This window comes from Passer domesticus, chromosome 2, assembly GCF_036417665.1.
Source record: "Passer domesticus isolate bPasDom1 chromosome 2, bPasDom1.hap1, whole genome shotgun sequence".
NCBI classification, from domain to species: domain Eukaryota; kingdom Metazoa; phylum Chordata; class Aves; order Passeriformes; family Passeridae; genus Passer; species Passer domesticus.
This window is the reverse complement of record NC_087475.1, coordinates 105850396-105862365: the sequence shown is the minus strand read 5'-3', so window position 1 is coordinate 105862365 and position 11970 is coordinate 105850396. Positions and strand designations below refer to the sequence as shown.

The following is an 11970-nucleotide window of genomic DNA, read 5'->3' as shown; positions in this document are numbered from 1 at the left end:
TACCGTACCAAGATCAGTCTTAAGATCTGTTGGCAGACTTAACTTTCTTGATCCTTTAACTGAAACAACAGAAAAAGGAGAAAGGCAGTTGTTAATAAGTAAGAAAGAAAAAGGAGCGAGGGAAAACAACATGCCATCTTCTGGTTAAAACCATGTTGCAAATTTGTAGCACTTTTCTTTTAATCAGCATATAAAGGCAGAATAATGGTTTAAATATTTTCATTTACACCATTCAGCAAAATAAAAGCAATTGAACAAAGAAGCACTGGAAAAAAAATTATTCCAGTTGTCAAGGAGTGAATGATGTTTTACACAGCTTTGGCTGTGTGCTGTAATATCTTATCTTGTGGTGACAGGAATGATAAAAAAAGAAACCACAAATGAGATTAAGGCAAATATTGCAAATGCTAGCTATGCAGCATATCACAAATATTTAAACACCGGCAAACCAATTTAATAAGAGGGTGCAATGAAATTATGAGCTCTGATGACATCATACCTCAAGATAGCATTTGAAAAAGAGAGGGCATATTGTAGAAGTTATGGGCACAGAACACACTGTTGTAATATTATGGAAAGGAAGACAGATTGCACAGAAACGAAATACAGCAGCTTCAGGACATAATGTGCTGTTATCTAGCCATCAAAATTTGCACTCAATTTAGTGAAGGTTTAATTATTTGTTGTGTTCCAATTATGCAAGAAACCGGTAATTTGCTTCTGTTCAAAAATGTTTTCATTTCCTCACACACGAGCACATTTTCAAACAATGAACACCAAAGAACTGAAATAAAGCATGTCTTGTAGCAGTCAAAATGGCATTAAATTTATCAGAAGAATGCCTCAAGAAATCTTTTATTAATTATTCAGATGACTTGATTTCCAATTTGGTTACTTCATTTTGTATTCATTATTTTTTTCACATGGTTTTCTGGCTTTACCCCTTACCCATGCTGTCTGTTACTAGAAGGGAACAATCAAATATTTGTCAAATAATTATTATATTACTATTATTATACTTCTAAAGAAAGTCCCATGTGATAAGTACCACAGTGACAGGAACATATGAATATAAGGAAAAAATTCTTTGTAATTTGTATTTAGTAAGCTTTTAGGTCAGAAGGATGCCCAGAACAGACACTCACTCTTTTAAGTCACAAAATCCCTAAAATAAAAAATTTCTGTTGTATCCTTTTGCAAAGCCTGCAATGTGGCAGAATTAAATATCAGCCAGCACCTATGTTAGATATTTTGCTTTTTCTCTTCAGGGATGAGTAGGGGAACCTATGAGTCTCTTGAGCAATATTTTGCTATCAGTAGAACCAGCCCAGCCCTCCCAGTAACCCATCTGCAGCCATAACTTTAAATCAGGACATGGTGAAGAGGTCTCTCCAGATCAGCTTGACATCAAAAAATACACACCCCTAACACTACTATATAAAAATTCTCTAATTTGGATACCAAGTGTTAGGCACCAATGTCCATTTTAGACACTCACACAAAGGGCAGTTTGATTTTCAGAACAGCCTTTAAAAACCCATTCCATTTATCTGAGCAGCTGTCAAATACTCTTTCAGACTGTGAATGGGTGGCTACTGCTGCAGAAAATCAGTGCTCTGCTATAAAGAAGCATCACTTGTGATATAATCTCCTTTTAGAGGAAGGGCAGCATCTGGCCTTACCAGCCCTCTGAAAAAGGATAAGCAATTCATAAGAAAAACTCTAGGACACTTCACTAACAGATTAGAACTTAGAGTAGCTAAATTAGTGCTGTCATCATGCAGCTTTGAGCTTTGAAAATTGGTAGCCTAACCTCTTCTATTTCTAGGTTACAGGTGTTTGTGTACAGCAGGAATTATGTGTCTTGTGTTGCACGCCACAGCTGTGCCCCAAATGGTGACACATGCTTGAAACCAATAGCTCCCAGCTGTTTCTGTGCAAAGTTTGGACTTTCTGATTCCTCTGAAGGAGTCTACACAGGCTTGGTTTGGGAGCTGCCATGTGACAATTGCACACCCTTCAAGTGACAATCACACAGCTGGATATTCATGCACTAGGACACAGCACGGATCACTGACGATAAACCCCATATTTGAGGGTAAAAACAACAGCAAAAAGCTGGCTGTTTTCATGCTTTACTGTGATTAAAGCTGTCTATATTAATTTTTTTAAACTAACTTTTAACTATTAATAACATCCACATTCTGATCAGTTTATGTATCCTGTTTTTACTACCTAAATCATGCATGTTTTACTGTCTCTACATTTGTCATGAAGAAGGATCATGCACAAAAGCCTATCTTGTTGACAGAGAACTTTTGAAATCCAGTTTTATTTGAGAATGGAGTATAAAGTTCGAGAGGCCAGCAGAGTTGTCTGCTATCATAATTTGCTTATATTCGTGCTGGAGGCAGCCAGCAGAAACTGTGATGCTATCGCATAAAGGCAAGACAGCCCCTACCCAAAAGATCTTCAAGTGTTAAGAGTCAAATTATTCAACTGTGGGAAGAGGAAGAGTTCCTAGGTACAGTCTAGCAGCCAGCTAAACTGAGCACGCAGGTCTCCTGACCTGACAACATCCTGCTCCGTAGCCATATGGTTCCTCTCAGTCTTTCAAGGAAAACACCAAGGCACAACCAACAAACAAATGTGCTCTCCCAGCTCTGGCACTCGATGCTGAGTTTCCCTCAGCTTTTACAGCAGCACTGTGGTCACAGATTTTCATATTATTCAAAATGAAGGTGATTTCATACAGGGTTTTTTCTACTAAGGAGCTTCTGCCTGACTAAGACTCAGAAACATCAGTCCCAGTTACTGCTAAAGCCCCCTTGAACCCTGAGCCACACCAGGGGCTGCACAAGGGCCCAAACCCAGGTCCCCAGATCACACTGCTCCGTGTTCCTTGCTAAGCCCCACACACAAGTCCCTTCTCAAGAACTTAAGCATGAATTCACCTGTTCAGAAACTCCCTTGCTTATGGGACGTAGTGATAAAATGCACCTTATTCCACACTGCTGAAGCTAATCACCAATTATTGTCCGCTAACTAGTTAACATTCTTTTTAATTTAACATGGATAGGCAGAAATGGTTTTGCGTGTTATCAGTAACTAAGTTTCAAAATAAACTACATTCCATGTTTTACAGACACATAAAATGTTGTGAAGCATTTACTTTCTAGCTTGTTTTCCAGGAGAATACAATTTTCAAATGGAGTCAAATCTCTTCAGCTACTCTGAAGTCACTCACAAGTTAAGAAAGATTGTTAAGAAACTTAATAATATTCTTCTTGAAAGAAAGCTATTTTAAAAAACACTTCACATAGGTAAGTGGGAGTTAGGCACAGCAACGGCCTGATCCCAGCAGATTTAGCCAGTGAAACGAATAAGGATAACAGCACTTGTAAATCATAGTATGTATAAAAATTTATGGTCTTGCCATTAGGGACCTGTCTCAAAGCTCATGGGAATTAGTCGTGGGAATCTTTGCACAGCCTTCTCTAAGCTTCAAAATCTTAAAAGCATTTTGGATGCAAGCCCCCAGTACGAAGATGCTTCTTAAGAAAAAACACAAATCCTTTTTCATTTTAGAAAAAACATTTGATAACATTCTCCTATACACAGACTGAAGAAATTCTTGCCTTCTGGTCTTTGAAAGAAGTCTAAAGTATCCAATCACATCTCACACAAGAAATGACCTATCCAAAGTTGCATTTTCCTGTACTCACAGTGTATTCCCATTAATACACTTCAATATCAAGCTCCATATCAATGTTTAAAACAGTAATGGACATACATAATTATATATTATACATTATATTCCTAAGAGACCCCAAATAAGTTTACCTAATGAGATGATAAAAATAAAGACAAAATTTACTGGAATGGGTACTGTTCTGTAATACATTACACAGTAATTAACTCAAGCATTTGATACAGCACCACTTACATGATGAGTGCTTTAGAGCCACTGAGCTCTTGTGTGCCACTGGAGAATGAAAGTAGTACAGAGCCCTTTTGACCCCCAAATCCCAAAAAAAAAGGAAAATGCAGTTTGAAACAACAAGGCATTCAGGAGTGAGAATAGGATGTTCTGAGGCTTTTGATTTTAAGCCACCAAATACCATGATATGGCATGCCTTGCTGCATTTCTACATTCATAAAACATGCTTTAGACAGGTAAGAGTTTGGGGGGTTTTAAAGTTCTTTTGTTCCACAATTTTTACCAGTGTTATTCCATGCATATTACTATATCCAGAATACATTTACAGTGGAAATTCCCACCTCTCAGCTATTAAAAAATAAGCAGAATCATTCACAAATGGCTTTACTAACTTCTTCTTTTCGTTTATAGTATTGTAAATGCATCACGATAGTATTTAAATACTCATTTAATTAAACAAGATACCAGTGGTTAAGGAAGATTATTCCTCTCTTCTGCCTACCACTCTTAAAAAGCAAAGTTGCTATTTCTTCATTTGCTGCTAACCTCTGTGTGGCACTGTGCATTTGCATTTCAGAAAACTTTTAATCAAATGGTTTAATTTTATGTTCTATTCTGAATGATGTTCAGAACGGGAATCTGATTTTTCAATTATATAATCTGCAAAGTCATGTTTTAGTAAGTAGCACAGGAAGAACATCTGAGAAGACAGTCTTGTGAACCAAGTTAAATATTATTTAATGAAGAAGTAGGATTTGTACTGAATCATGTACTAGCCCTGCATGTGAAATAAGGAGTACTCTTCAGCCCCAAGTCCCTTGCTCAGTGCTCCATCACTTGTATCAATGATAGAACACACAAATGCCTAATTCTGCTTCTGAGCAGGGAGAAGAAAAACAACGCAGCCAAATTACTGAGTTGACCTAGGCTGTCTCTGCAGAAATCCAGGCATAGGTAAAAACATTGCCAGCACTAGAATGTTACAGGCATAATCAATTTTTCATGGAAACAGAGACAGTTCAGGCAGTCTAAGCAATGTTCAACATCAGACCGAGATGAGGAGGCAGGAGATTTTTCAAGTTCTCCAAGAAGCCTTTACCAATGCTGTTCTTATGGCCTGACTGGAATGGAAATCTGACTAAGCTACTAATGGCTCTCTCAGATGTAGAACTACTCATGTCTACACTGGCAATTAGTGTGCCCTGGGGATTCTTCCTAGGCACTGTCTTGGGAGTCTCAAAATACACACGTGAGCACAGCAATGCTCTTCCTCCAATCATTGCCCTTCTGATGGAGCTAAGGATGAAGATGCTCCCCACTGTGCCATCCATCACGTGTGCAGTGTTTGCCATCTAGACTCGTGCCCTCCAGCAGTTTGCACTTCGTGTATGTATTGAGCACACTCAGGGCCAGCACCCGGCATGAGCTTCCCTGCTGGGTGAAGAACTGATGTTGATGTGCCCTGGCAACCAGAATGAACTGCTACAAATCAAACTCAGTTCTGGCTGTCTTTGCAGCCTCATACCCAGCAGGCCCTCCTCCACTGGGCAGCAGCTTGAACCACTTCACAGAGCAGTTCAAGTGCTCTTTCTGGTTTTGCTAAATTTCTGAAGGAGCAAGTCTGGCTCTGTTTTCAGCACAGGAAAACCCTCAGTGGTTTTACAAACCCAAAGATCGTGGGGCTCTTATGCAACACAGCACACTCCCATTGCAGAGCTCGTGTGCCATGGACTTCAAACAGATAAAGGCAAGGCTGGAAGTGGAAGGATCCTGCCTGACAGATCCATAAGTATGTAGCTGTGCTCTATGAGCAAGAAACATTAGTCAGTGAGAAGGCTGGTGTGGGTGTGAGGCTGTGCTGGTTAAGCACGAGATTAGTTTCTCTCCCAAGTTTTGGAGGGCGCAGTTTTGAGGTCACTTATTCCAAGTGACTAGGTTGGATTCTGCCCCATTTCACAGCAGGTATGCAGAAGCAAGATTTTTGCAGAAGCAATTAATTAAATTTTGCAAAAATTAAATAAAAATAATTAACATCAGTCACAGTAAAAGAAACTTCTTGTTTTAAAAAGCAGTTCTAATAATAGTTACTTCCTACAAAACTGCACCTGATTTCACATTAAAAAAATATAAATATAGCTTGGAAAACAACATGAAAGTGCTAAAATAGGAAACACCCATAAATATGCCATGTTTTCCCTGCTGAATATCTCCAAAACAGAAAGAAGCAGAATAAATTTCAGAGCAAATTATATCAGATTTATCTAAGAAAGCTATTTTTGAGCACTAGCAGAATGAAAAATTGAAGTTAACTGCAGAAAAAGTAAAGTGTTATAGGAGACACTCATCATTATAAAACTAAGAATATGCACATATGGTTACCAAGTCAGTCATCTCTTAGGTTTCAGTGAAAAGGAAAGGTTTTAGCTCATTTCTGAAGAGAAAAGTGAAAAGTTGAATCCCAGTGAGCCACACAATGAATAATCTAATTATAACTGTGCTATCCAATGTTTTATTTTAAAGCCTATATCATGAGTTTCTAAGGCCCTGCTCAAGGGTTTGAGCTCCTAGTTTTATACCAATATTATTATAGCCCATTTCCCTTGGATAGCTCCATATCTACAGATTTTGGGTTGCAAATAGTACAAGGAAATACTTATTTCAAAATAGCTGTTTTGTTTTAGCTCTTACTATGTCAGGGAAACATTTTTATTAGTTTTAGCTTTTTATAATTACTAATTAGTAGCTTTCATTCAAGATTAATGTATCCTGTTATTATGACATAAAATATGTGAAACAGTAACAGAGAATTTGAATAGCATACTTGTGAGTATTTGTTACCATAACTTAGGGGGGGAAATATCTATCAGTACTTACCAAACTACAAGGAAAAGAAGTGTGATATGCATACCACAAGCAAAACAAATGTATCACAGCTACACCTCCTTATTTTCCATAACATTTAAAAGCCAGCTACTGGAAAACAGCTCTTAGCAACCATCTTTAACTCAGTGAACTCACATGAAAGAGATCAATGTAGACTAGGCACTAGCTGAAAAGATCTCTAGGAATGGATGAATTCCACCTTCTGAAGGACTACGGGTAAAATGGGAAACATTTATGAATTTTTGTGTGGCCAAGATTTCCCTGCCCTGGCTCATAAGCAAATATTTTTATCTGAGGTTCTGCTTTCATTGCAAATTAGGTAATTCAGGCACTAGGTTTCTAATTGCTAAAATTTACCATCTCCATACTGCTGTTTTCAAATAATTTCTCCATATATATGTAGGCATAATATATACATATAGAATTACAAGGAATCCCTACTGTAAAAAAAAACTTAGAAAGTCTTTTAAGAAAACAGAGAAACAAGCTTCTTATAGGACGTTATAGGAATATACCTGCATGATCCTCTTACTTCAAATGTTTTCACACTGTTCACCTCAGATGCACCACATACATTTAAGTTTTCCTTAAGGAAACAGACTTAGGATTTTACTGTTCTATGTAAAAAGTGCTTCTCCAGTAATTTCTTCTCTTTGGAAAGACTTCACTTCTTAGGGATTAATGAAACACAGTGATGCATGACATGAATGGCTTATACAGACTGCAGGAAGAGAAGCCAATCACCTTTACCTGAAGTGGGAGACTTGCAACGCTCAAGCTCCAGGGAAACTGGACTGTCACTGAGTTCAGTCAGGCCTGAAAAAATGGAGTTAAAGAGTTAAGTTACAATCTAACAGGGCATGCTTCAACTTTCTTGGTTGATGATATTCTGCACTTTAAAGTCAATTTGGAGAAAGGAATGGTGTGAAATGAGAGGGAAATAATCTACTTCAGATAAGTGCAGTTATCAGGCTGTCACTGCAGCAATTTAGGCTTGGTTTAAAAAAACAAAAATCACACCTCTTGTTAACTCAGATTTGTTTTCCGAATGCCTCGGGATTGAAAAGAGTGACTGTACCTAACAAAAGAAAACAAGTAAGTATAGTTTAAAATTTAAAAGTCTGTGATGTGACTCAAACTCATTCATCCCTGTCAATTTGATGTGGAATCAACTCTGTGCTTTCAACTGCTGCATAATGCAGGGAGGAAATCTTAAAAGAGGGGAAGAAAAAAAAGTAAGATTACTGCTACTGTGCAATATTAGAATTTTCACGAATTCACACAAGATAGGTCATTTTAAAGGACACAGAAGCATTGATAATGCTGGCTGAGTGTGACACTGAATTTTCTGACAAAATACTTTATACATGGTATATATATATATATTTGTCAGGAACTCCACCTACATGGAAGACAGCACCAAGGAAAGCAATCCTAGTCTGTACTGCATAAACTCGAGTTTGTTTCTGTGAGCAAACTAAGATCCATCTTTGGCACTGGTTGAATGCTCCAAGTTCAAATACACCTTTTGCATGGTGGGGAGGGAAAGTCTGAGCTCACTCTGTCTCTCACCAAGGGCTCACTGGGCATGGTCACACCTATTCAAATGCACTCTTTCTAGGTATCTGTAATGCCCTGTGGCTCACCCTTGTTACAGGAGCTCTGGCACTCCATACTACTGGCTGCCTGGGGCTGACAGGCAGCCCTGCCCAGACATTCACACACCAGCGAGGTGGACCTGCAGCACTCAGGTCAGAGCCCACGGTCAGGGGTACATTACTGTCATACTGATATTGGATTTACACACACGCTGCTTGTGCTGCATCCTGAGAATCAAACATCCTACAAGAACCTTCCAGTATGCTTTAAACAGGCACCATGGCTTCTGTAAGAACACATGTTATAATTTTAATTGCTTCTGGACCCTCAGGCCAGAGACCCTCACTACTAAAATTCATATACACTCCTGTTTTGGAAAATTCTGCCACTCAGTCACCAGTCCTGCTTTCTTAGCATTAAAACCAGTGGAATCCTAACGTAGGTACTGACAACTTTATTAAATTATATTTTTGAACTGCTATAAGAACTGGAGAAGATCCAGAGCCCCAGCCAACAGAACAAAAAAAGCTCCTACCATAAATGAAGACGCAGGAGTGCAAGAATAATGGTGAGAGCCCTTTGGAAAACCAGCAGTATTGATTTAGTCTTATTAACAACACACTTGCTCCTGAATTAAAAGAGAAGATCTGCCAAACTAGACACTATTGTTAAAAACCAAAGATTTTTTATTTTGAAAAATGTACCTGAATCTTTCTTTCATTTCACTAAGAATCGGTGAGAAAAAAAATTGTTTTTCAATCAATTTCAAGTTCAGTCATTTTTGATGTTATGAGAATATTCAGAAACTGTAATAATTTGGGAAGCCTCTCTAGTACAGCAGATCTTACTTCCACTTGAACCCAAGATTTCTGTAGGTACCTAGAGATTTGGGACAGAATTTATTTTTTTGCTGCAGAACAGTCTGCAAGGAGTGGCGGCAGCAATTTTACATAGCATCAGAGGCTTTGGATAAATAAAACTTATACTGTTTATTTTGTAAATGCATTATTTGAGATACATAAGTTTTAACACCTTGTCCAATATGTTCTAAACACTCTATATTTAGCACTGGTGTTGGATACAACATCAAACCCCAGGTCAGAATTTGCTTGTAAATGAGCAACCACAATAAGAAGACCATGACTTCTGCATGTTTGGCACAATTTGCAACATAAAACATTGAAGACACATTTCATGTTATGCTATTTAAGAATATTGAACATGTGAACTTCTCTATGAACCTTGACTGGCTGTCAAGCCACTGTCACCCCTAGCCATGACCACCTACAGATGCCTTTAAAAGAAGAAATGCATATCCACTTACATTTCACATATCCCCATGTGAAATGTAAGTGGTACCATGTGCCATGCACAAGAGCATTGGCTAAATCTCACTTAGATTTGCTTAAGCACTTCCACTTGCAGATTTTCTCCTGCCATAAATCTTTATTGCTTTGAAATATTATAATGAGTTCTGCTCATTACACTCTCATTTATCCAAAGTCTCTTTTAATCTTGCTAAATTCTGAATTCTGAAGACGTTGTAAGGCAATGAATTGCTCAATCATCATTCACTGAAAAGGATAAACACATATTCGTCAATTTTTTTGTGTTACCTTTAATTCCACTAAATGTTTCCCTTTGAGATAAGAAAGTCAGCTCTCAAGCTTTTCCTTGTACTACTGCTCATTTTTTACTCTCATTTACTTTTTAAGGAAATGAAACTAAATATTTTCAATAATTAACCATGTATAAATATTTCCATGAACCTCAGCTCCCCTCAAATGCCTGAGACTACAACAGCTACTGAAATTCAACTAAAAGCTATTTTCACTTTCCATTTTGAATTCTATAGGCAGGTTGTGCCCCAAGATATTTTAGCTATTTTTAGCCCCCAAAACCACCCCCAGCAAATTTTAAGCCCACCTAGCAAGAGGAATATAGCAGTAAAAATAAAGGCAAAACCCCAAGACTGGCAATGTGAACAACCACCTGAGAGAAGATATACCTATGGACACTATAAAGAAATTGACTTTGGTTTGAGCAAATCATAAGCATGTGTAAATATTGCAAGATGTATATACCTCACATAAGGCATTAAACAGTTTTAAAGACTTGTCCTATGGATACTTTTCTAAGTTTAGTGTGATTTTAATTTCCTTTTTATTCAAGGATCAAAACTAATATGAGGTAACCACTTCAATGAACCCATAATTTAAAATTTTGTTTGAAATTTGAAATTTCTTTCTGTATGTTTGAATGATTCAGACTGATCATTTACTCTAAAGCACCTAAAGCCATCACATCTTTTCTTATAAATAAATGAATTATAAATAAATTGTCATAAATATTCAAAAGCCAATAAAATAAGTAAGCTCGGTGTTATCTTAATCCCTCATCTTCACACTGAATTATCATAACATGTTTTCTTTATGTTTATATACCTATATATATCTATGCATGCATTCTTTGGAAATTAGTTAGCTCAGAATATAGCTATTGACTTAAACTCAACCTATATTAGCTTCTTAGGTGTGAATTGAAGTGCCAATTACTGACACACAATGACTCACAGCACACAGTTTTCTCTGTCCTCCTGTCAGACCAACCATACTTCTGCTCACCCCCTCTCAAGAGACTGGCCTGAGGGAGGAACAAGAACTTCTCACTGAAAAGTCTTCATTATGAAAATTATTTTGCAATGTATCAACATCCTTTGGATTTGACAACACTTTGGATGCTTCATAAAGACTATTTTCTTGTTCTACCAACAGATGGTATGAATTTCTAGTAAGAGATGCAAATTCCTTTTGCATCATTTTGGTATTTTTATATTCTGCTGCAGACATTATCCCTCTAGATGCAATAAATTACTTGTTTTAATATTTGAGTGTATGTTACCCAAAATCAGGTAATAATATGTACAACTTGATTTCAATTGAAGAAGAAAACCACCCAAACAACAATCAAGCAACCTCAAAATTCTGCAGTACAGCATAGAGAGTTTATTTTATTTAGCTTGTCATATAATTTTGCTACAAAGGGAGGTGGCTGTAGATGTTACAGCAAATGGAACCAGCCATCAACACCTGAAAGTTATCCCCAGCTCTGCACTTATGCTCATCTTAGCTTCTTCTTTTCCTCAAATTACTTCCCTGATTGCACAATTACGTTCCAATCTCTTCCATTGTGTATACCTAGAACTGGTTACATTTCTTCCCTCCTTGCTTCCCTTTCCCACTTTCACCTCCCAAACTTGAGAATGTGCTGCCTTAATGCTCCAAGTCCACTCTGGGTGCATTTGAGTTTACATATGTAGCCAGTATCAAGCTATCTATAAGTTTATTGGCTAAAATTCAGAACATTTATTCCACCACAGTGCTTTGCATATTGGATGTCATTGACATTGTCAATTATGTCTTTCCTCTGGCAAGCCTCTTCTCCAACATATTACTTCTTTCCTCTTACATGCTCATTCTTTTTTCTTTCCCTTTCCCTATTCAGTTGCAGGACATCTCAGTCTGAAATATCAACACTTTCTTTCTCTG

At 37.5% G+C, this 11970-nt stretch overlaps 1 protein-coding gene across 7 annotated transcripts in view; it reads right to left on the bottom strand.

The window, feature by feature from the left end:
* Nucleotides 1-11970, bottom strand: part of STXBP5L (syntaxin binding protein 5L) — a 185074-nt gene that overhangs the window by 34054 nt on the left and 139050 nt on the right. For 4 of the 7 annotated variants that reach the window (XM_064410301.1, XM_064410306.1, XM_064410304.1 and 1 more), the window contains one exon: nt 7574-7639. In XM_064410301.1, coding sequence (XP_064266371.1) covers nt 7574-7639 — 66 coding nt within the window. Of the gene's footprint in view, nt 1-8; nt 60-7573; nt 7640-11970 lie in introns of all 7 variants that reach the window. The other 3 variants (XM_064410300.1, XM_064410303.1, XM_064410302.1) reach the window with 2 other exon arrangements.